General features: G+C 38.9%; 1 protein-coding gene across 2 annotated transcripts in view; it reads left to right on the top strand.

The window, feature by feature from the left end:
- Positions 1 to 26,060, top strand: part of coro2aa (coronin 2Aa) — a 40,243-nt gene extending 14,183 nt beyond the window's left edge. For both annotated transcript variants that reach the window (XM_061770828.1, XM_061770830.1), the window contains exons 2-12: positions 9,400 to 9,600; positions 10,235 to 10,351; positions 12,080 to 12,229; positions 13,509 to 13,688; positions 14,589 to 14,705; positions 18,769 to 18,873; positions 19,911 to 20,007; positions 21,234 to 21,346; positions 21,422 to 21,512; positions 22,845 to 23,074; positions 25,617 to 26,060. In XM_061770828.1, the coding sequence (XP_061626812.1) occupies positions 9,400 to 9,600; positions 10,235 to 10,351; positions 12,080 to 12,229; positions 13,509 to 13,688; positions 14,589 to 14,705; positions 18,769 to 18,873; positions 19,911 to 20,007; positions 21,234 to 21,346; positions 21,422 to 21,512; positions 22,845 to 23,074; positions 25,617 to 25,751 (1,536 nt within the window). In that variant the 3' untranslated portion in view covers positions 25,752 to 26,060. The remainder of the gene's footprint in view (positions 1 to 9,399; positions 9,601 to 10,234; positions 10,352 to 12,079; positions 12,230 to 13,508; positions 13,689 to 14,588; positions 14,706 to 18,768; positions 18,874 to 19,910; positions 20,008 to 21,233; positions 21,347 to 21,421; positions 21,513 to 22,844; positions 23,075 to 25,616) is intronic.
- The last annotated feature ends 398 nt before the right edge of the window (positions 26,061 to 26,458 follow it).

The raw sequence follows: 26,458 nt of genomic DNA, 5'->3' as shown, positions 1-26,458 counted from the left end.
TTTCTACAGAAACTGCATTCTTTTTGCTTTGTTTAAACTCCATTTTCACTTGACATATTTTAAATATATAAAAAAATGTTGTCCGTTCTAGACTGTCTGTCATTCACTGCCTAAAACACGACTTCTGCCAATCAAGCTGCCCACACCCCGCCCGCCGTGCTCAATCCTGTACGTGTTAATCATTACATCTTTCAGTATGTTCTCTTAGCCGTACGCTTGTAAAACGGACTTATCTGATCATGGATAAAGGTAGACGCCACCAGTTATTCATTTATAACCAAACACCATCTGACAGGCTCAAAACAGTCACAAGTGGAAGCTTTTATGAAAAATGCAAATTGAAAAATTACAGTCTTTCACACTGACGTAGACATGGTTGCGTTCATCCAATTCAACATAGTAACAGAAACTACAACACACTAGATACAAATCCGTCTGTGTTGTTTATACAGAATAAGATACAAAATTGCTGGATCTGCAGATAATTGACATCCGTTATAATTGCATTGGTAAAAAAAAAACTCTTGAATAAGCAGGGATGAACAACCAATGACTATTTTCAGGGTTGGTTCCCCCCGAAGAAAAGAAAAAACAAAAAAGGAAGGACATTTAGAAAAAACTGTGCAAGTAAATGACTGCTGGTGCTGAACCGCGAGTATGTGGGGGACCACTGTATTCAAACACAACTTTATCCTATGAAAAAAATTACGGATATTACTGCAGCTTACTGAGCAGTTGAGACCGTGTTCTTCTTGTATATGCGCATGTATATCTTATACTGCCCCATGGTGGCCAAGGTGCAACACCAGAAGGAACACACAATTCATTAAAGCATGAAATCATGATGCACAAGTTTTGTGGGGGACTGTAACGCATTAATGGCATTTTCTATTCATTTCAATGACCACTGTACATCGGAAAAAGATGGAACATTTTCCGGGTTGTCTAATTACTTTAATTGTGTGCTACTTATCAAGATCACAAATGAGGGTAGAAAAAGCTGCAGAGTGCCAGGTCGAGTTACTGTATTTTTTGTTAGTGCTATTTATATAAAAGTACAATGCAGGGGAAAAACAGCAAAATTGACAGGGTGACTTGGTCCCCCGAATCGTGTCTGTGTCATTTATACAGAACAGCAATACGTGTAAAAGTGGGGAAATCGCGTAAGTCTATTTATTCAGTCGTACTCCTCGAAGCAGCTGTTGGATTAGCTTGTCAGTTATCCTATTACAAAAGGTCAGGACTCTCGCTAGCACTCGTAGAGTAAACTCGTCTCGACCAATGACCTTCATGTGACCCTGACACTTCATCAGTGCCTTGTGTCGTCCAACCATCTTGAACGTAGGTGAGAGTGTGTTTTTCTTTTTTATTCTTGTTTTATTATTATTATTTAATTTGGTGATCATTTTTGCAGCTCGTGTCATGAAACTCTTCCAGAAATATTATTTTTAGTGATTTAAAAAAAAATGTCATTTATACTGAGTTGATGCATTTTGCACCCTCTCGATGAGTGATTTCCAACCTTTATGGAGCCAAGGCACATATTTTACAATTGAAAAATCTCACGACACACCAACGAACAAAACTGTCACAAAAAGTGGATACATTAATTTCTGTATGTACTTCCTGTCATCTAATACAACCCCAATTCCAATGAAGTTGGGACGTTGTGTTAAACATAAATAGGCTAATTGGGCACAGGTGGGTGCCATGATTGGGTATAAAAGGAGCTTCCCTGAATTGCTCAGTCATTCACAAGCAAAGATGGGGCGAGGGTCACCTCTTTGTGAACAAGTGCGTGGGAAAATAGCCGAACAGTTTAAGGACAATGTTCCTCAACGTACAGTTGCAAGGAATTTAGGGATTTCATCATCTACGGTCCATATCATCATCAAAAGGTTCAGAGAATCTGGCGAAATCGCTGCATGTAAGCGGCAATTGAATGCCCGTGACCTTCAATCCCTCAGGCGGCACTGCATCAAAGACCGACATCAATGTGTAAAGGATATCACCACAGGGGCTCAGGAACACTTGAACACCAGTGTCAGTAAATACAGTTCGCCGTTACATCCATAAGTGCAACTTGAAACTCTACTACGCAAAACAAAAGCCATTTATCAACAACACCCAGAAACGCCGCCGGCTTCTCTGGGCCCGAGCTAATCTAAGATGGACTGATGAAAAGTGTTCTGTGGTCCGACGAGTCCACATTTCAAATTGTTTTTGGAAATTGTGGACGTCGTGTCCTCCGGGCCAAAGAGGAAAAGAACCGTCCGGACTGTTATGGACGCAAAGTTCAAAAGCCAGCATTTATGATGGTATGGGCCTGTGTTAGTGCCAATGGCATGGGTAACTTACACATCTGTGAAGGGACCTTTAATGCTGAAAGGTACATCCAGGTTTTGGAGAAACAAATGCTGCCATCCAAAAACATCTTTTTCATGGACACCCCTGCTTATTTCAGCAAGACAATGCCAAAGCACATTCTGCACGTGTTACAGCAGCGTGGCTTCGTAGTAAAAGAGTGCGGGAACTAGACTGGCCTGCCTGCAGTCCAAACCTGTCTCCCATTGAAAATGTGTGGCGCGTTATGAAGCGTGAAATATGACAACGGAGACCCCAGACTGTTGAGCAGCTGAAGCTGTACATCAAGTAAGAATGGGAAAGAATTCCACCTACAAAGCGTCAACAATTAGTGTCCTCAGTTCCCAAACGTTTATTGTTAAAAGAAAAGATGATGTAACACAGTGATAAACATGACCCTGTCCCAGCTTTTTTGGAACGTGTTGCAGCCATAAAATTCTAAGTTAATCATTATTTGCTAAAAACAATAAAGTTTATGGCGGCACGGTGGGCTGACTGGTTAGAGCGTCAGCCTCACAGTTCTGAGGACCCGGGTTCAATCCCCGGCCCCGCCTGTCTGGAGTTTGCATGTTCTCCCCGTGCCTGCGTGGGTTTTCTCCGGGCACTCCGTTTTCCTCCCACATCCCAAAAACATGCATTAATTGGAGACTCTAAATTGCCCGTAGGTGTGACTGTGAGTGCGAATGGTTGTCTGTTTGTATGTGCCCTGCGATTGGCTGGCAACCAGTTGAGGGTGTACCCCGCCTCCTGCCCGATGACAGCTGGGATAGGCTCCAGCACGCCCGCGACCCAAGTGAGGAGAAGCAGCTCAGAAATGAAATAAAGTTTATCAGTTTGAACATTAAATATATTGTCTTTGTATTGTATTCAATTAAATATAGGTGGAACATGATTTGCAAATCATTGTATTCTGTTTTTATTTATGTTTTACATAACGTCCCAACCTCACTGGAATTGGGGTTGGAGAAGAGCATTTATTGGTTCTGTCTGTACTATGCCTCACTGACATAAATAGATGAACAAAGATACATTATTTCTTGTACATTATTTGAGCAATTACATTAAATTTTATAATTTCCCACAACACACCTGAAGAAATTTTAAATTAGATCATTCAAATAGTAAAACTGGTGTTGAAAGGGCTAAAATCCTAAAAAAAAAATTTATTATTTGGTAGTTTTGAGCTAGACTGATTTTAAGTGATTTATTGAAAACAAATTGAAAAAAAATATTGATTTGATGACTTTATAGTAGTTGCTTTTGTGCAAGTACATTGACGAGGGTGAAGAGTAGTAAATTTGAGGCAGGCACAAGGTTTAGCACCTGTACATTCTGCGTCTTGGGGGTTTTGACAAAAACACAAGGTGAAAGGACAAGGGAGGGGAAGTTGGCTTTTTGGATTAAAGGCTGCAAAAGGTCACCGTTGTTTGGATTGGGAGTCCTGGCCGACAATTGGATTTGTCTTATTGATGTGGGTTAGTGGAATGGAAGTGTACTATGTGTATAGCCCCGCCTGATTTAGCCCTGTGTTGACATCACATGTAAACTTTGAACTCCCCACAACTGTTTGGCCAAGAGAGGAGTGGCCGCCTGTGTACTAGATTATCACTTGCTTTAAATGGGGTGTGCTCCATATAGTACTGCAGCGTTAACCTACATAGATGCAGATGTATTGTACAGTCCTTTTCTTCTTTGCGTTTTCAGAACCAGATGTGGTCAAAACGTACTGGAATAAATGAATACACCAAGGATTATTTTGGGTCTTTTTTGGATCAGCGAGGAGCCGCGTGTAAAAATAGCCTCGTTGGTGTTTTTCGTCATCAGGATCTCAGATGGGCTGCCCGCCCACTGCTGAGACTGCAACATCCCAGCTACTATTGCCTCATACCGACCTGCTTTTTAAAATGGCATCTTAAAATGCATATTGGTATTGCTCGCTATGGTGTACTTACGTTTTAATGGAAAAGAAGATAAAAACTTGATTTGACAGTTTGTTTACACGACAAATGGAAATATTTGAAAAGAGGTCTGAAACGGTGGCAATACAGTTTTGTTTAAAAAGATGGAAAATTGTCGTTTTTCCTGCTTTTTTTTGTCTTTACCCATTTATACAAAATAATATCATGGAAGAAATGCAGAAAATTGCTGGGCTGACTGATTCCACTTATTCCTCTTTTTGGTTATATACAGAACAAGATGGATAAGAAAAATTCAATGCCAATTACACAAAACGGTAGCACGGGAAAAATCCTGAAAATTCCCCAGTCAACTTTTTCCCCCTTTCCCTTGTCAGTGCCATTTACAGTGTCACTGTAAAAAGCCAGACATTTCTTTCGGGTCTTCCTCATCTTCCCATATTTGTGTCATTACTGTTTATACAGAACAAGAAGAAATGAAAAACGCAAGAAAATTGTCTGTAACCGTGAAGGTGAAAAAAGGTTAGGAGATTGACTAATTATCTTCATTCTGTGTAAGTGCCTTTCGTTCTGAACACCGACATAGGAAAAAGCTGAAAATTTGCCGGTCGTCTTCCTCCCTCTTTCCCGTCTCATGCCGTTTATACAGCACAGCAGCACATGAAAAAAAGCTGTCCGTGTCTGTGTTGCTTATAAAGAAAACGGAAAATAGTCGAATTCTCCCCCCCTATTCCATTATGGTGCCATTTATACAGAACAGCAGTGCATTAAAAAGCTAGAAAATTGTTTGGTCGACGACTTGCCTCAATTCCATGTCTGTTCATACAGAACAGCAACACGGACAAAAGGCAAAAGAATCGTGTCTACTTCATCCTCCCATTTTGTGTCGTGCCATTTATACGGAACAATGACACGGGAAAACATTGGGAGATTGCCTGATTGACTAATTACCCCCATTTCGTGTCTGTGCCGTTTATACAGAACAGCAAGCCTGCAAATAGCCAGGTCGACTTCGTTCCCCCCATTTTGAGTCAGTTTTGTATACAGACCAACAACGCAGAAAAGAGAGGCTTCTACCCCCATTCCGTGTCGGTGCTTTTAATACAAAATAGAAATGCATCACACAAGCTAAAAAAATTGCCAGGTTCGACTCATTACCGCAATTCTGTGTCGGTGCCTTTTATTCAGAACAGCGTCTAATACGCACACTCACGGTAAAAGCAGTGAACACGATGATCAGGTGCGGAACATTCAAAATCGTGTTCCTGCGCCCGTCTCTTCAGCCAATCCCATGCTTGTATGGTCTTCATAACTTCCCACCGACCCCTTTTCTTTATTTTATGTCAGTAAACACAACACGGCGCTCAAACATTGGAAGAGCTGATTAATGTGATTCCAGTTGGACGTCAGGATGTGCCAAGAAGCGTCTTGGTGTTCTACCTTGGCAGCATCTCTGCATAAAGACCTGGCTGCTTGTAGTATGACCTAAACGCTGCCATGGATTATCTCACGTAGCTAAGTGTAAACAAATCTCTGTCAGGGCAAGCTTTCATGACACAGTTGAAAAAGGAGTGGAGTCACTAGGAGGCCTGATTGACCGTTGGCCATATTCAAATAATTGTGTTGTTTTTTTTATTGTGGAGCGGAGCAGGTGGCGTCTCTTTTTACAAGAGAGACTACTTATTTACCTCCACAAAGGATTGCGTGGAACAAAGTCCAGTATGTTGATACTTGCGCTCGGGAAGAGAGAAATAAAACTATCACTCCACTTGATTCAGTAGGTTGCAACGGCCAGGATCGCTTTTACCTGGGAGGCCTAACAAATCCCCTCAGCATCGAGAGGAGACATTCCAGCTTCTCAATGGCGGCCCGAGGGCGGAAGGAGATAGAGGAGAGCGTAAACTGAGATGCGGAGCGTCACTACTCTCTTTCTTACTTTTTGTGGCACGCTTAATTCGAGCTGAAAGTATCACCATTAACTTTCTTATCTACAGTAGCGCTTGCGCACAATTAGATTTCTCGTCTTTGGAATTTAGCAACTCGCTGCACCTTCTCTGGTGTGCTGGCCTGTTTCTTCGTATATATTTCACACTCTTGACAATGTGCTGGGAGACAATTGAGCAGATAGTCTTCCTGCTGCTGGGTTTTTGCCCTCCTCCGACCATCTCCTGACATACTGGCCTGGCTCTTGGTCTCTCTCTTTCAAGCTCAAGACCCACTCTTGAAGGAGCAGATAGTGGTGCTGCTGCTGGCACCTCTGCTGGTCTAGTGGCCTGCCTCTTGTTACCCCTTCCACAAATATGGCACTGTGCTGGGGCACCGAGGAACAGATTGTGGTTCGGTTTGGTTGTTCTACTGCTAGGACCACCACGTTGTGTACTGGCACCTTTGCATTCATGACTTGGTGCTTGGAGTGAAAGGAGCAGATAGTAGTCTTCTTATTAGGTTATTACTCGTATATACCCACCTCCTTGTGTATTGCCTTGTCTCCAGGTATCTACTCCAAGTGTTTGACACTGTCCTGGGGGGAAAAGGAGAAGCGAGTGGTCCTGCTGCTGGATTTTTGCCCTTCTCTGACCAGCTCCTCTTGTACTGGCATGTCTTTTGGTATCGCTACCACGCTTTTGACCATCTCCTTGGGGGGGGCTAAAGTGGCAGATCATGGTCCTACTGCTGCATATTTGCCTTCCTCTGACCACCTCTTAGTATCTCTTCCATGCACTTGACACTGAACTCAAAGGAGCATAGTGGTTCTGCTGCTGGGTTGCATTGCACCTGTTCTGGTGTGCTGCCCCGCCTCCTGTTATCCCTTCTACACTCTTGACACTGTGCTGGGGGACAAAGGAGCATATTGTGGTCCTACTGCTATGTTTTTGACATCTTAGGACCACCACCTCATGGACTGGCCTGTCTCCTGGTATCTCTTCCGCTCTGTTGACTGTGCTTGGAGACCAAGGAACAGATAGTGGTCCTGCTGCTAGGTTGTTGCCCCCACCCACTTCTGTACTGTTCTGTCTCCTGGAATCTCCTACGCTGGTTACCGCCCTCCTATGACCACCACCTGGCCTGTCTCCTGATATCTCCTTTACGCTCTTGACACTACTGGGGGGGGGGAGCAGATCGCCGTCCTACTACCAGATTTTTGTCCACCTCTGACCACTTTTTAGCGTAATCGCCTGTCTCTTGGTATCTCCTCTGCGCTCTTGATGCTGTGCTGCAAGACAAAGGAGTAGATTGTGGTCCTATTGCTGGGTTGTAGCCATCCTATGACCACCTCATGGTGTAGTCTTCTGTCTCTTGGCAAATCCTCCAAGCTCTTAACACTGTGGGAGACAAAGGAGCAGATGCTTGGTGTTTGCCCTCCTTAACCAACATCGTAGTGTACTTTCCTGTCTCCTGGTATCTCCTCTGCTGCTGACCACCCTCATATGACCTCCACTTAGTGTACTGGCCTGTCTCCTGCTATCTCCTATCCACTCGACATTGTACTGGAAGAGAAAGGGTCAGATTGTATATCTTCTACTGCGTTGTTGCCCTCCTGTGCCCCCCTGCATCTCACCTGGTGTACGGGCATGTATCCATGCTCTCGGCACATAACCACCTCATGCTAGGGGCGAGGGCACTAGAAATACAATGTAAAACTAGCTAAGAATCGTCAGAATGATGATGCCGTTACAAAAAAAAAAATATTTTGAGTCATGCCGCTGTACTTCTTGGTTCATGGAGGATGACAAACATTCTGGGAGGGCCAACTTTTAGCTAGTTCACAATGTGAAAATGACTGATGGTCTAAGTAAACCATAGTGGTGATTTTTGCATGGTACTGTATGTTCCGAAGGTTTTGTAGGCCACTTGCATAAATGAGGAAGTCATCAATTGACAGTACGATAAGTGTTTAAGGTGACTTGGAGGCAGTCGTATGGTTTGACAGGTTTCTCCCTGTCAGGACTTAAGTTTCCGTGTAAGCAGCTGCTTATTCGCAACGTCTTGTCCAGCTAAAGCTCCTCCACTCTTTATTCATAAGTAATGAGCATGCTGCAGGCAGCAGGCATGCAGGAAGAGTAGCCAAGCAGACATGCTGGCTGGCTAGCCTTAGTCCCAGTGGACCAGACTCATTTATCTTGTGCCATAATGACATATGCATCGACTATCAGGAGGGGGAGCTCACGCAAAAAAAATTCCTAATGTACTGCTGTTCTTGGAAATGTCTTGTCATGATTGGCCTTTGCCTGACTGATTGAATTAGTAGAAAAACTATGAATGTCACGTAAAAAATTAATTAGCGAGAATGAAGGAAACCACTGAAAGGTTGCAAAAGTGCTGATGTTTGATGATTCAACCCCCTCCCCCACAATAATGTTTTTTCCAATCAGCTGTGCTTGAGTTGTCATACTGGACTGGTGAATATATTATGTAAATGAAAAACAGTCATTGGAAAGGTTGTGGTTTTGTATGATGAAGAGATTAAATATCTGTATGAAATAAAGTGGGATCAAAAACACTACCCTGTGGAACACCACACACCTAGCACTTTGTTGCTACATTGGATCTGTCTGGTTAGGCTGCAGTCACCTTGGCAGATATTTTCTACTACGACTACAATTACTCTGACTACTTCCATTACTACTATTACTACACCTACTTTTATTACGCGATTGGCCGGCAACCAGTTCAGGGTGTACCCTGCCTCCTGCCCAAAGATAGCTGGGATGGGCTCCAGCAGTCCCGCGACACTTGTGAGGATAAGCGGCTCAGAAAATGGATGGATGGATCGATATTACTATTGTTTCTACTATTTCTTTTTAGCTCATATAGCATTTTTCTGGGTATTGAGATGCTAACAATACATTATTATTAAAGTCCCACAGTGATCTAATATTTTCATTCTCAGAAACGAAGACTTTACATTAAATCAAAACATTTAAATTGCATTTGTGTATTATTTCCATTTTGATTTTATTTCTTGCAATGTTAAAATATCATCCTGATTTTCCTAGTCGTTTTATTGTGCTTCCTTGGTGGAGGTATTCAAGTAGTGGAGATTTTTATTTGTTGTGTAATCTTTGTTTCCTCTTGGCCGCAGTGTCTATAAATAGAGTGTCTTCCATTTTGTTGTCAGATGTCATGGCGTCCTCAGTACCGCAGCTCCAAGTTCCGGCACGTGTACGGCAAGGCGGCCGCCAAGGAGAGCTGCTACGACGGCGTGCCCATCACGCGCAGCGTCCAGGACAACAACTTCTGTGCTGTCAACCCTCGCTTCGTTGCCGTCATCACAGAGTGTGCGGGGGGCGGAGCCTTCCTGGTCCTCTCTGTTCATCATGTGAGTGTTCGTACCACAAGATGTCGTATTTTATGTATATAAGATTGGGCATTTGCTGTACATGATACACTCTGTGGGGTCATCATTAAGCCTGAAAACCTTTACTAATATATAAATAGTATACCTTTATTAATATCCACAGCATTAGCAAAAGGCTTACTACTAATACGGTACTAATAAATTCTACTTGCTTTTCTTGGTACTGAGGGACTATGATAAAACTTTGTGAGGAAATACATTCATATTCAGAAGCAGAGCCCTCAAATATTTTTTTTTAATACCAACATTATTTAAATGTATTTAGATTTTACATTTATTTTCACATGTATTATTACTGCTGTTATGTTCATAATCCTCTTCACAGACTGGATGTTTGTTTTATACACGCTTTATATTTAAAATATTTGAGATGAAAGTATTAAATATGTTGAAAATGTTTCTTTATCAGTAAAATATTTAAATACACTAATTTTCACCAGTCTCCAAACGGTGTTTTGATCTAGCAATGTCACTTTAAATGTAAATCATAGACAATTTTGGGCATATAGTGGACCTAAATGACAGGGTAAGTAGTAGTAATATGATGAATTGACTTGTGCATTGTGTTACTTTTTTTATGATGTTTATTCCTCAGACGGGTAAAGTGGACCCTCACCACCCACGAGTGTCGGGCCACAGGGGCAACGTGTTGGACGTCAAATGGAATCCCTTCGACGACTACTGCATCGCCTCAAGCTCCGAGGATGCCACGGTTTGGAATTGCACACAGATGTGCACACAGAATACATGCTCTACTGAGGCGTCATTCCCTTGAATACGAGGGAGTAGAGGCAAGATATTTTTCTGGTGCCTCACAGAAGGCTTCAAGAGGAACCAGGAATCATCCCACACATTCCTCAGAACGTGTTTTACCTCCTCTGAAATGACGTTTGCATTACGTTGGTTGACTTCCAAATGCAGTTCCAATTATGAATTTTTTTTTTTACCATTTTGGACAAATAATAGGGGGGAAAGTCAGTTCCATGGTTGCCTTAGTGGTGCTTTGGCTTATGAGTCTAACACTTTTTTAAAAACATCTCAAATCGTCTTTCCCTGTTGAAATGAATGGAAATGCCATTTATCCATTCCAGCCCCACAAGAAAGTTTTATAATTGGAAAAATAGCACTCTAAAATGTACTTTTTAAAATAAAGCAGACAGTAATAACATAGTTAAATAGAATGTAAAGAATTAAACAGTGTGCATCATGAGTTCATGCTTCAATGCCTATTGACATTATGCTGCTTGTTGTGTGTGTGCCTTGGCCACCAGGGGGCAGTATAATGGACACATGACTAAGAAGAGTTTCACAACTAAATGACTGAGTAAGCTGCAGTAATATTAGTCGTATTTTGCGGAAAATAAAGAATATGTGCCTTTAAGTATTGTTTTAATGTCTGTCTAAATGTGTTGCTTCACCATTTGTGTTATGATGCATACCGCGTTATAGCTACGAGGGGGAATCAAAAAGCGGTTCATTTTTAAAAACCTGTTTGCAGTAATTTGAGTAAGTCGTTTAAATAAGTGAAAAAACACTTCATTATCACGCAATAACCAACAGCAAATCACTTTTAGCATACAGTACTGTTTACATTCTGGACCTAAATGACCAGCGCATTAGCATTGTTTATGTTCATCAGAGAAAATGGTCGCCCAAAATGCTGTGCAGCTTTCGCGTTGCATTCTGGGCTACCTGTTTTTAAGGTGAAGGTAAACAAAGCTGTCGGCACAATTTATCCATGGGCAGAGACCGCATATAATACAGCATGTTAAAATGGAAGAAAGTGAAGGGGATTTCAGGGGAGCCTGATTTGATTAATTATTATTACAATCGTACTGATAGTGCTGATGGTTGATTTTGCCAAACCAAACCGGGTGAGTGGGATCATAAACCGGAATGGCATTCTCGTGCCCCACGATGACTTGCTTCTTTTTTAAATAGTAATTAGCTTCCTAATAACACTATTGCTCGGTTTTTGCTCCGTTGAATCCATTCTGAGGGCTGATTGAGAACAGTACCTTAATTTCAAAGTGTGATGCAGCGTGAGAAAAAGCACAACTGCCATGCCAAGACTTTTTGCAAACTGTCTACGGCGTTTTTTATTGAGTGTTAGCATTAAGCTAGCAGACTTTTGTAAGTAATGGGATTTGGTTAAATACACAATGTGTAATTCTCTTTGTTTTATGTTAAAACTTTAACTGGGGTTTCTATAAACAGCTTGAAGCAAGCACTCTGTATTGAATTGTTCACTAAATTCGTTGCCACCATTTAGCACTCATAACTCAAATTTTCTGCTTGTGACTCAAGACAAAAACAAAAGATCAGAACGATGGCTAAAAGCCACTGTATATAGCAAATACTAAAACACATACTACAAATATGTAATAGGATGTTTAATAGCTCAAATCTCTTTGTTGTGGTGTTTAATGTATATCTAAAGGTGAAGGTGTGGGAGATCCCCCCTCACGGTCTGCTCAAGAACATGACTGTGGCCTTCAAGGAGCTACAGGGCCACAGCCGCCGGGTGGGCCTCATCGAGTGGCACCCCACCGCCAACAACATCCTCTTCAGCACGGCATACGACTACAAGGTAACAAGCTACCACTTGACGCTCTGTTTCAAACACTACAAGCACGTACTGGAGTGTATCGCAATGCAGATGAACAGGTCTTAACTATTTTACTGGAGACGCAATCTCATGATAAAGATCGCCCCCAGCTTCACAAAATAGACTCGAATTGAATACGGTTGTCAATCTGTATCATTTATTTAGAACCCACAGAACTTCAACAAAAATAAATTAAATTTCATTTATAGAACACTTTCAAAACAACCGCAGCTGAAACAAAGGGGCTTGTCTAATGTGCATCGGGAGGTCATTCATTCCATAGTTCGGGACCAGTGACAGAAAAAGCCCTTTCCGTTCTATGGATCCACTTCGACTTCGGTACGGTCAGCTAACGTGAGGCACCGGGTATGGAGCAGCTCAATGAGGTAAGATGAGGCAAGACCACTTGGAGATTTGAAAACAAATAGCGGTGGCAGCCATAGGAGGGAGGCCAAAATAGGAGTTATGTGCTCCCTAGTAACATGTTCCAGTTAAGAGGCGAGCGGCACCATTTTGAACCAACTGGAGACATATGAGGGAGGACTGGCTGACTCCAAAGTAAAGTACATTTACATAAATTACATAACAGTAATCCAGCCGAGATGTGAAGAGAGGATGGATTGCTGATTCAAAGTGCTGCTGTGTTAGAAAAGGCTACCCCTTTGCCAGCTGCCTGAGGTGAAAAAAGCTGGACTGAACTACCGCACCAATTTTGCCTATCAAATTTAAATTCCCTGTCCCATTTAAAGGTAAGACACACAAAACTGTTACAGTCTGCCATGACAGACAGCCAATATGTTAGCCAATCTAGTTCTACCAGCCACAGTGATGCACAGCCTATTTAAGGCCTTGTTGATCAATCAGTGTCATAGTGTTTGACTCTGATACAAGGAAGACCCTGCAACACGACCCAGTAAGAATTCGGCCTTATCACATTTGCCTGTTCCTGTCCCCAAGGCTGTTGGAGATTCCCCTAGAAGTGTGAGTTTTCCCACTCTGCTTGCTGTGCATCGTGGATTAAGTCAGATTTGAGCTTTCCTGACCTACTATCTGTGGATTGTGGAACATTGCATCACACAATCTTCAATGCCTGACTCTCTCGACTGTGAAGTGAACTGCATCGTATGATGGCTTTTATTTGACCTGTCACATTAAAATTCTTTCCAAATTTTACGGTGCTTGCCGCGTGTCACAAAACAAGCCAAAGGTGAAGGTTTAGCTGCTTTACCATGCTTCATTCGATCTCTCCTCTCACCTCCAGGTGATGATCTGGAACCTGGACTATCCGGACCAGGTGATCAAGAATCCTGTGCGGACCATCAGCCACCACACAGATGTGGTGCTGTCCATGTCCTTCAACACGGACGCCAGTCTCATGGCCACCACGTGCAAGGACAGGAAAGTGCGGCTCATAGAGCCACGCTCAGGGACTCTGCTGCAGGTAATCTTGGAATCTATGGGAATCCAATCTTCTTGAACCTTCCTGGCCACCGTAGTTATAGTTTTATGCAGAACGTTAATTACTTTCGTCCCACCTCAGTTACAACTGTGATACTACCTTTGAATCTTCCCTAATTTCATCCCCCATCTTTCCGTGTCCATTAGTACAGAATATAAATTGCTTTCAACACAACTCGCCGGAAGAAGTGAGTCAATCAGTGGTTAAACTTCACACCTTCCAGATTCAATTTTGGCTCTAATACTACCTTTGGAAGCAAAATATTTCCTGACGTCATCCCCCTCATTTTGTGTCCATTAATATAGAATGTCGATTTTACTTTCCGTACAACAGGTTAGGAGGAGTCCATGTCGGGTGTTGAATTTTCTACCATTCTTCTTCGTTACATTTCTCATACTGCCTACCTCACAAAGCCGAATATTTCCAGACTTCATCCCCACATTCAGTTTAAGTGATGTGGTGTTTATTAAGAGCATAAATTGCTTTCGACACAACATGGTGGAAGAAGTGGCTGTCAAGTGTTAAAATTAACTCCATCCCAACTATGTTACGGCGCTGTTAACTCCTCAGAAGAGGGAGGAGGACTTCCCAACTTCATCCCCACATTTAGTTTACGGTAAGTGTCATTTATGCAGAACATATATTGCTTTCGACACAACAGTGCAGTAATTCCTCTGATTCCTTGTCAGTGCCAGCTACACAGAACGTCAGTGCTTTCGACACTGTAGGGCGGGATATGTTTAAGACGCGAGACACACTTCTCCAGTCAAACATTTGGACTGCACACTCACTTTTTACTTTCTTCCGACAACGTGGATGAAACGCTGTGACGTAAGTTTTATTTGTGGAGATGAAGCGCGTCTGTGCTGTGCTCGTTGTCAGGAAGCCAACTGTAAGACGCACAAGGCCAGCAAGGTGCTGATCCTGGACAACGTGAACAAGCTGCTCACATCAGGCACGTCCAGATGGAATGACAGACAGATTGCACTCTGGGATCTGGTAAGGACCAACGTGCTTCTGTTCCATTATTTCTTATAAGGGTGAGGTATTGTAATTGTACCGGTACACTGGTTGGGCTTGTAATTTCTTGTTCAATTTTTGTGTTACTTTGGTTCATCTTACTTTTTTTTTACTATCATGTTATATTTTACTTTGTTTTGTCATGTTGCTTTTAGTTTATTTTACCCCCCTAATTTGTTTTATTTTACTTTATTTTATCAACTTTCCTTTTTTAGTTTACCTTTCTTACTACCTTAACTTGAAACAAACAGACGAAAAAACTTTTGCTATGCCTATATTTTGTTTTACCTTTTTGTCTTATTTTAATTTTTTAACTGCCTTTATTTTATTTTACCATCTTACCTTGTTACATTGTACTTTTTAACACTTATTTTATTTACCACCATTCTTGGTTTTATTTTACTTAACTTCTTAACCTTGTTTTTTTATGACTTAATTTTGCTACCTTAATGTCCTTTTTTTTTTTTTTTTACTTTTACACCCTTACTATATTTTACCACTGTTTTCTTCTACTTAATTTCAACACCTTGCCTTGTTGTATTTTCCTTTTTAAAATTCCTTTCCTTTTTTATTCAGCCCATCGTACTTCCCTTTTTTTTACCACCTTACTCTGTTTTACTTTTTTACAGTTTGTTTTATTTTATTGTACTTTACCACTGTGCAGGGTTTTATTTTCCTTTTTACTCACCTTCATCTTTTGCTTTACCACCTTAATGTGTTTTTTAAAGTTGATTTTACCACCATTCATTTAACATTTTACTTATCCGTAATTTCTCGTGTGTAATGCACACCCATGTATAATACGCACCCCCAAAGTTGACCTAAAAATTCTGGAAAACCCTTCTATCCATGTATAATGCATTTTTACAACGCATGATTTTGCTTCTACCCGTATGATCAAAACATGAAGCATTAACTGTATTTTTTTCTTTTTTCAAATAATAATTCATGTTAAGCACATTATTTGAATATGTAATAATTTCTTTTAATTTGCTTGTTCTTATTTTGAAATTCACAGCCCTACTTTTATTTAGTAAATGAGAAAAAACACACACACACACACAGTTGTGCTCATATGTTTGATTACCCGAGCAGAATTTGTAAGATGGGTACAATTCTTTAAAGAAAACATGAAGGGCCAGGCGAAAAACATTTAGTTTTATTTTAATGGGATTCAAAATAAACTGTCAAGCATTTCAGAAAAGCATTATCATCAAACAAAACTTAACCATAAAGAAATAATGATGGTTGTTATTCAGTCATCTGTCGTATTAAAAAAAAATAATAATTAAATACATTTTAAAAAATAAAGATTTCACCAATTCTGCCAGGGTATGCAAACATGAGTACAACTGTACATATATGCTGTCATATTGGAATCAAAGTGTAGGCTAAACCTTTATCATTGCCTGTAGGTGGCGCTGGCATATTAGAATGAAAGTTTACACCTTTCTCATAACCTCTAGGTGGCAGTGGCATATTGAAATGAACGTGTACCACTTCTTCATAACCTCTAGATGGCGGCATACATTTATAAAATGGGAAAGTTTTTTTCATTTTCCCCTATACTTGTATAATGTATAATGCACACCATAGATTTTTTTTTGGGGGGGGGGGGCGCATTATACTCTGGAAATTACGGTAATTTCACCACCTTTGTTTGCTTTTTTTACTTTTACTACGGCGTTCATTTAGTTTTGCTTAATTTTACCTCCACAAGAACCTTTATTTTACCTCTTTTGACCACATTATTTTATCGTATTGTGCTGTTTTTTTTAACTTGATTTTACCACTGTACCTTGTTTTATTTTCCACTTAATTTGAATACCTTATTTGGTTTTATTTTAACACCATAATTCATTGTATGTCACTCAATTTTACGACCTTTGTTTTATTTAACTTAAGTTGACAACTTTATATTTTTTTATTTAACCACCTAACTTTTTTTTTTTTTTTTTTTAAAGAAAATTATCATACATTATCATGATCTCTAAAGGGGAAATACAATAATGTAATTTTATAGTACATCCTTGTATTATTGGCTTCATTTTACCACCTTATTATTCAGTTGTATTTTACTTGCGCCACAGTATGCCTAAATGTATGCTTTTGACTCTAGGAGAAATGTTTTTCAGCAATTTGTACTGATGAGGACGTCTGTCACATGTATTCAGTGTCCACTGCAGATTATATTCCTCTGACCTAATTTTGCCTCTGTGTCCAGTGACATCACGTCCCAGTACTACTAAAACAACAACAATAATGAAAATAATAATCCAGATTTATGCTTAGCAAGGGAACCAAGTGTCGAATCGGCACCCTGAGTCAGTACACACCTTGATGTACCGTCTCATTAAAGTCACATCCGACTCCAGTACGAAGAAGAGAAGGTTAAGTACTTTAGTAACACAACTCTGACATCTAGTGGACACATTCAAGGACACTCACACAAGTAACTACAACAAAACACCATTTGAGAATCCAGTATTATACAGCGTTGCTTTGAGACTTCACAATAGCAGCTGTTTGGCAAATAGTGAACAATTTGTCAAAAAAAGAGGCTTCAAGCTCTTTAGTGCCACTCCAAGGTGAAGTTTACCATAAAACTAATCATAAAACAAAGAGAATTTCGCATTGTGTATTTAAAACAACATGGCTTTGCCTAAGGGAAAGTCTGCTTAGTTTACTGCTAACCAACAATGCAAAATGCTGACATGCTAACAGTTAGCATTGATAGTTTTAGAAGCAACAGATATTTGAATCCAAACGATGGAGCAACACGCTTACACATGCTGTTTAAACTGTTTAATTTCTTAATTTTTATTGAATATCGTTATTTGTCTATGTTTTTATAAAGCACACCTTTAGAGAATGATATTGTTCCTGATTAAAAAAAACATATTTTTTTTTGTGGGGGGAGGGTCTGGAACATATTAATGGCATTTCCATTCATTTCAACGTGGTAAAATGATTTCAGATGCAAGTGTTTTGAGTTACAAGCGGCATGGAACAAATTAAACTTGTATCTCAAAGCACCACTGTATTACAGCACAGTACAGGATAGTGTAGTAGGGGTCAGTTGGTGTTTTGATGCGCAAGGAGGATTATGTCCCAAGTGAAGGATTATGGATTTAGCGTTTGCTTTTGCTTTTTCTCTTTTTATATCAGACCATCATTTACCCACTACACTTCATTGTAAATATGGTTTGTGTGTATGTGTGCAGGGGTGTGTGTGGGTTTACTTTCATCTGTCTTTACTTTTTTACCCACCATACTATTTTATTTTACCACCTTACTTTTTAACTGCCTCACTTTTATTTCACTTTATTTCCACCTGATTTGATTTCATTTTACTTTTTAACTGGGTTTTTTTATTTTACTTTTTTTACCTCCCATACTTTAAAAACAATATTGTTGTACTTAATTTTCCACCATATTTTGTTTTATTTTACAACCCTTCTGTGTTATTTCACTTTATATCCCCCTTTGTTTTATTTCACTTTTATAACCACACTGTACTTTGTTTTACTTGATTTTATTTTAGCACATGCTGCCTTACTTTGTTTTATTTGAGTTTACCACCTTACTTTGTTGTATTTTATTTTTAACTGACTTTTTGTTTTATTTTACTTTGTTTTACCAACTTAGTTTGTTTTAGTTTATTTTTCCACCTTTTTATCCTTGTACTTTGTTTTAATTTTCTTAACCACTTAACTTTGTTTTATTTGGCTTTAATTTACTTTAGTACTTGATTTTACCACCTTATTGTTTTATTTTACTGCATTAAAAAAAACATGACTTTGTTTTATTTCCCACCTTTGTTTTAATTTACTTTTTTCAAAACTTTTGTTTTATTTTACCATGTTACTTTATTTTTATTTTTTGCGCATTACTTTGTTTTATTTGACTTAATTTTACCGGCTTTCCTATGGCTATAAAATATTGTATTCATGTAACTGTGTTTACCATAACTGTCACAGTTTTCATATTCTGTGTCGTATGAAAAGTTGTATGCAAATAAAGTATTTTTGCGTTTTTTCAGGACGACCTCTCAGTGCCTTTGTTAGAGGAAAACCTGGATGGTTCGTCGGGGTTCCTCTTTCCGTTCTACGACCCCGACACGCACATGCTTTACCTGGCTGGGAAGGTGGGCATCCCGCAGGATCGTTGACGCTCTCTACAATATAAAAAGTGGTACAGTGGTGTCTTGAGATACAAGTGACCAGCTATACAAGTTTTATGCGATACGAGCCATCGATCAGCCGAGTTTTTTTTGTTTTTGTTTTTGTTTTTTTTAATAGCCCAAACTCAAGATACGAGGGCTTTATGGCGGCAGGTGGCGCCACTCACTTCACAACAAGCGGCAGCTTGGCTGACATAATTACTAAATACTCTGTTGATTACCCCTACCAGATGGAGTTTACTCGAAAACTAACTATAAAACTAAAAGAATTACATGTTGTGTTTTTGAAACAACCACCACAAACAGCCTCCATCAAGCATAGAATGGAAAAGGCCACAGCCACATAAGCTAACAGTTAACTAAACCAGTGATGGGAGTAACTCATTACATGGAACGAGAATATGTAATTTAATTACAAATTGTATCTAATTGTAATCCATCACATTACTGGAAGAAAATGAGTAATTATATTTCAGTTGCTTTTGGAAATTTCCATGATTACAACTTGAGTACCATTTGAAAAATAGCCACAAAAGCTGTGATTTTTCTTTTTTTTTTTTTTGTCACTTCCTTCTTCTAAAGCTGAAGCTTATGATTGTCTCTGTCTGGTCATGTGCCGCTCTGCCCTAGTCTGAAACGTGACATATTTTTCCAAATATGACCTCGAAGCGCCTCCTTGTTGAGTTCTAAAGTAAACTTCAACCAGGTGTGGCAAAAAACAACTTGAAGCAAGCACACTCAACCTTTTTATTTTTAAATACAAGATAACGTTTACCTGTCATGTTACACTTTGTTGTGAAGTCCACTGCCGGCCTCTAGCGGTGGCGTTCCAGAAGCTCACTCATATGCCGAATTTTTGCTCGCAACACAAACCAACAACAAATCAATCGCGCGACGGCTCATCACGCGAAAAAGTCGTAAATTGGGGTACTAGTAAGTCAAGGTACCGCTGTATAAGCAAACACTTTGAGTTGGCTAAGAGGCACTCGTGTCTCCTTCAGGGGGACGGGAACATCAGGTACTATGAGATCACCTCGGAAAAGCCGTACATCCACTACCTGACGGAGTACCGCTCCAGTTTACCTCAGAAAGGGATGGGTAAGGAACACACCGCCCTCCTGTTGTCTGAACACCATTGAAGATATATATGCCTGCTATATCGACTCCAATGCACCTGCAGGTAAATATGCTGTGCAAATAGCCAGCAGTGTTTGGATATTCAAAGCAGATCAACATTTTGGAAATGACGCATCACTCCAACCTTATTCTGATATGATTTTTGTTGTATTTTGTATTTATTTGTTGTTATTGTAATAATCAGAATTTGTTTTCCTCCCAATAGTTTGGATTCATTGTCGTGACTTTTTCCCGTAAGATTTTGAGTTAATGCCAGCTTTTCTTTCTGATAGTATTAAGGTTTTTATTCTTGTGAAATAAAATTTTTTATGTTAAGATTTTTTGACCGTGACATTTTTTGTTTATTCTTGTAATATTCTGAATTATTTTCAAGCAACATTAAGATATTTATTCTTGTACAATTTGTAGTTTCTTTTTGTACATGTTTAAGTTTTTTTTTTAATGATAATGTTTAGTATTTTTATTCTTGGATTATTACATTTTTGGAGTAATAACATTTTTGAATCCATTAAAGTTTGTGTCTTTTTGTAATTGCCTTTTTATTTTTTTTCTCAGATAATATAAGGATTTTTCTTGTAAAGTTGATTAGCGTAATATTCTGACTTTTTTTCTTGCAGCATTTTGGGTCCGTTCTTGAAATACTTAAATTTTGACTTCTTTCTGGTAATGCTGCGATGAAATATGGAATTTATGTTCAGTCTGGTAATGTTCCGTCTTTTTTTCTTGTAACGTTTTGAGTTCATTCTCGTAAATTATAATCTAAAAAATTCTTATTCTTGTAAGATTTTGACTTTTTGCATGGAGTTATAAAGAAATCTCTAAAATAGTTTGAGATAATTCTTGTAATGTTCACCCTTTTTTTTACCATATTTTTTCTTGTCTTATTTTTAAATAATAACAAAATATTCTGAATGTATTCTTACAAAAAAAAAAAATTTCTCTTCATATTCCCACTTCATTCTTATACATTTACAATCTTTTTTTAAAATTTAAATAAACGCAGTAATATTATTATGGTTGTCGACTTTTACGTCAAAAACAGGCATTTGCCCTATTATTATTGTTATTACTATTCTGAAGCTAGTGTTGACTATATTGTACTGAGCAGCCAGGACACAGACCCATGCGCTGATAATTTCACGAGAAAAATAATAACAATAATACTAACTTTCATTTCCTGTTGTCAGGTGTGATGCCAAAGAGAGGTCTGGACGTGAGTTCATGCGAAGTGTTTCGGTTCTACAAACTGGTGACCATCAAGACTCTGATTGAGCCTCTGTCCATGATCGTACCTCGCAGGGTAAATAAAGAGGGCTTGGCCGTCTCACTACAAGCAAACATTTTTGTAAGTGGCGTTATATTTTCTCGCATACAGTCGGAGTCGTACCAGGAGGACATCTATCCGATGACGGCGGGCAACAAGGCTGCCTTGACTGCGGACGAGTGGCTCAGCGGCATCGACAGAGGTCACAGTCATTTTAGGAATTCTTTTTAGGCCCATATTGTATGACTCTTTCATAATATTACAATATCGTGCCTCGTGAATTGTTTTGTTTTCTTCTTGTAAAAAAAAAATATTGGTAATGTTGTACATTTTTCTCATGTTACTTTTTTTTTTATTCTCGTGAAATTATTAAAATAAATTCTAGTCATTTTAATGATTTTTTTTTTTCTTCTAAAATTTTGGGTTTATTGTAAATTTGTAGCTTTTTTTCTGATACTGCACATTTTTATTGTCATAGTTTTACAGTACATTTTCTTCTCAAATTTTGAGCTGGAAAATGTTACAATGTTTTTTTCTTCTTAAATTCTGTTTATACTGAGATATTAACTTTCTTTCTGATAATACACATTTTTTCTCATCATTTTACAGTATTTTTCTGTAAAGTTAGTTCTTTTAAGATGGGACGTTTTTAGGGTTTTGTTTTTTTAAACAATAATTTTCTTCTCAAACTTTGTTTATTCTCGCATTGTTTTTTACTGATAATACTTCATTTTTAAATTGCCCATAACATTTGGAGTTTCTTATCGTAATATTTCCTTTTTTTCTGGTAACATTTTAAAGTATCTTGTAAATTTTGTAAAGTACATTTTTGTTTTCCTCATATGAGTTTCTTGTAAAATTACAACTTTTTTCTGGTAAAAATGTGATTTTATTCTCGTAATATTTCTGACTTTTTCAATTTTTTTCTTTTTCATCTTTTCTATTTCTGGTAATATTACAATTTTCTTTCAGAAATGCTGACTTTTGTCTTGTAAATTATTGCTTTTTCTTGTAAACATTTTAGTGTATTCTCGCAATATTCCTATATGTTTCTGGTAATATTTTTGGGGGTACTTGTAAAATGTTGTTTATTTATATAATAGTCGCTTTTTTTCATTTGTAAATGTCTTGTTTTCATAATCGCTCTTATTTAGGCTTCATTCTTCATTCTTTTTTCTGGTTTTATTACGAGTAAGTTTATTCTTGTAGCATTTTTTTTTTCTTTTCAAATTTTGTGGTTTTTTTTTTCCTCTTCAAATATTTCAACTTTTTTCTGCTATTTATTAATATATTGATTCGGACTCATAACAAACTGACTTTTTGTAATTGTAGAAATGTGTTTATATTCATGACGTTTTGCAGGTATTAGAAATTATTTTTGTAATTTTTTTCTGCTAATATTAAAAACATTTTCTCTCAACATTTTTAATTTTGTCAATTTTTGCAACTTTGCGTGTGGCACAAATAGCACGTGACTGAATGTCATCATACCCGAATCCAAAATGTTCCTCAATTCCTCCCGTCCGGTGTGCAGGCCCGGTGCTGATGTCGCTGAAGCCCGGCCATCCGGTGGGCCAATCGGACGGCGAGTCCCTCAAGGGTCCGGGCCGGCCTCGCAGTCGGGCGTACATCAGGGAGCGGCCGATGGCCAAAGACTGCGGCGGCGGCAAGACAGACAACAACGGCGTGGCCGAGGACGGCAGGACGGCGGTTAGCAACGGACAAGACTTCCTGCTCTGCTCGCCGCCCAAGACTGAAAATGAGGTAGCGATAAACTCTTTTTCTTCGGGTGATGTCACATGGGCGCGGAGTTTGATTGACAATAGAGCCACTGGGCTCGAGAATGGGCTAACTCCACTGTTGTCATTTTGCAGGAGATTCATTTCAAGTTTTACCGCTGGAGGGGATTTTTATCTTTAGTGATTTAGATATTAATGATGATTTTTGTTTGTTTTTTTACAAAATTGTGATTCTCCCAAAAATGTGGGCATTTTTTGCCACTTTACTTCCATGACATCTGGTTTTGTTTTACTATGCTAAAATATTTTTTCCCCAACTACAGTGGTCCCTTGACTTATGAGTTCAATTTGTTCCGTGACCACGTTCGTAACTCAAAACACTTCTCAAATCATCTTTCCTCATCAAAATAAATGGCTTTAATCCGTTCCAGCCCCCCAAATATTCATGCTAATTTTGTTAGCTCATCTTTAGAGTTTCCTATTATGTGGTCATTATGTGTTAGCATTTAGCTAACAGACTTTTGTAAGTTAAACTTATGTGGTTTTGGTTAAATATACAATGCACAATTATATTTGTTTTATGTTTAGTTTTAAAGTAAACTTAAACTGGAAGTGGCAGTATACAGTTTGAAGCAAGCACACTTGGGCCCTTTTTGAGGAATTGTTCACTATCTTCCAAAATGAAATTGCTGCCACCATCTAAGTGCTCGGAACTCAAGCTGGACCGATGATCGGCACCAATATTCGGTATTTTGACTAGCGATCGATCGATATGGGTTTTTCAGGACTGATACCGATAATTAGTAGTTAAGAAGGCCGATAACCGATATTTGGAAAGTGTTAAACATGCTGACATATGCTCAACTCACCGTGCTTAATTTATTACAGCATTTGAGTAGCCTGAAGTTGACTTCATTATTCAATGTTATATTTGAACATGCAATAACAGGGACCCTGTCATTGAAAACTATGCTGCTAGATTATTAACGATTAATATGACAAAAGCTACATAAAAAGCATAATAGTTGCCGTGTGCAATAAAACTCCCGACTGAACACAAACCGCCTTTAGGGCTTTAATGAGCTCACGCAGTATTTACAATGTCCCACCATTTTGTTCAGATAAATCACTGAATTTTACTCTCTCACATATAGACTTCTTCCTACTGTCACTATTTCTAGATCCATTTTATCAGCAGCCTTGTTGCAAGAGATTAAAGCAACTGTTAAACACTAAATAGCCCGTAGAATCTCATCTTCACTTGAATTTTCAGATCATTGGATCAGAAAGCGCAAAGCATCGTTAGTAGTCGCGAGTTGTAGAGTTTTGAATGTCTTTCACGCAACTCATGTTATTCTCAACATCACACACAATCTCCCCGTTGAGTCTGCTCAGCATTTAAAGCAGGACCGGTGAGCTAACGTTACGCTAAAAACTAGTCGGCCTTCATCTCAGCGTACTTCAACAAAACAAACTTGAATTGAATTGCTTCCTCTCTCACAATCACACACACACACACACAGGCTTCTACAATCACTGACTGTTTCCACATCGATGTCATCAAAACCAACATTTCAGGTGATTCGCGGCAATGTCGGAGGTACTCGGAGCTAGCAGAGCTGCCGCTTGTGTTTACGCCTCCCTTAACGTTACATTATTGTGGTAGTCGTGAGCTGTAGAGTTTTTCATGTAAACGCACACTCTTCTGCTGAGTGTTTCGAGCCAGGGCTTCAGATGGGCTCCGTGCTGCGGCTGCTTAACCAATCAGATGGCGCCGTGGGTGGATACATGTTGGGGACAGAAATGGCAGGAGAGAGAGAGAGAGAGAGAGAGAGAGAGAGGCGTGGCTGCATCTGAGCCGAAATAACCCAGTTTGAAATTAATTTCTTGATAGCGGCACGTCAGATTTAAATCAATCAATACAATAAAATACAGTTGCCGATATATGTCAAAATTCCAAATATCGGTACCGATGATCGGGCTTCCCCATAATCGGTCGATCTGTAATTTTGACGCATATCGGCATCAGCCTTTATTTATTTATTTTTTGGAATTCTCTGTTAACTTTCTAAGAGCATGTCAGCAGCATGTTGACCCTGGGAATTCCCTGCACCTTTTGTGTTGTTTGAACTTTAAAGAATAATCTTTTGGTTATATTGACATTTTGGAAAACTTTAGGGACCTATTTATTTCTTTTAGGTTTTCATTTAACTTTGGGAGCTCCCTGCACTTTTTCTTAGAATTCTTAAACAAAGATGTCTATTGCCTAACATTTAAAAAAAAAAAAAAAAAAAAAAAAAAGTTTAATAAGTATATTCATAAAAGTATTTAAACAAAGTGTTGGAGTTGGTATTATTCAAACATTTAACACCAATATCTTTACTTTTGATTTTTTACTGCAACTGAATATCGGCTCCAAATATCGGTTATCGGCCTCTTCGACTACCGATAATCGGCATCGGCCCTGAAAAACAACATATCGGTCAATGGCTACTCGTCTGTCGAGGTACCGCGGCACGTCCCCTGGAACGCGACGTAATCCCCCCCGATGTTGATGTGGTCTGCAGCTTCGCGTGAAGTTCCACAAGCAGCAGGACGAGATCCGGCGGCTGGTGGAGAAGCTCCACCAGAGGGACGTGCACATCAAGCAGCTGGAGCTGGAGATCAACAACATGAAAAACTCTCAGCAGAACTCACTTTAACACTTTTAGCGGCATCTTTTTTTTTTCCAAATACAACCACACTCTTCCTGTAGCCGACTCACACACACACACACACACGAGGTGCACATATTGTTGATGTAAATACACTCAGTGATTCTTACCCATACGCTTTTAAGAACTTTGCACACATTTATTTTGTATCGCAGCTATGCAACTTTTTAAGCTTTTTTTTTTGTTTGTTTTTGTAATGATTTTTATGAGCGGAAAGGCAGGAAAAAAAATGATGGAATGCTTTCTGCTTTAAAAAAAAAAATAAATAAATAAAATGCGTGATTGTACCCAAAAACATTTTATTTGTTGACTTCAATGTTCCAAAAAGTACACTGGGAAAAAAAATTTTTTTAAAGAATTTGCATGCAAAAAGTTGTGAAGTTTCTAAAAATAAACGTGGACTATTTCAAAGCCTAAGCTTGTAATTTTGATGAGTAATTGGAAAAATCCAAAACTATTCTTGTGAAAATAAATTCTCTGATATGACAATATTTAAAATGTGCATTATATTGTCCACATTTGGATTATATCTATCCTCATAAAAGTTTAAATTCTTGTAATATTCACACTTTTTTTTTTACATAAATAAATCTCATATATCTCGTAATTATCCCCCCCCACAAGAGTTTAAGAATAAAGCTGGGGGGGAAAAACTTAATTTATGAGATAGTCAGAATATTATGAGAATATACTTT

Source organism: Phyllopteryx taeniolatus, chromosome 4 (assembly GCF_024500385.1).
Source record: "Phyllopteryx taeniolatus isolate TA_2022b chromosome 4, UOR_Ptae_1.2, whole genome shotgun sequence".
NCBI classification, from domain to species: Eukaryota; Metazoa; Chordata; class Actinopteri; order Syngnathiformes; family Syngnathidae; genus Phyllopteryx; species Phyllopteryx taeniolatus.
This window is presented reverse-complemented; position numbering and strand designations above follow the sequence as displayed.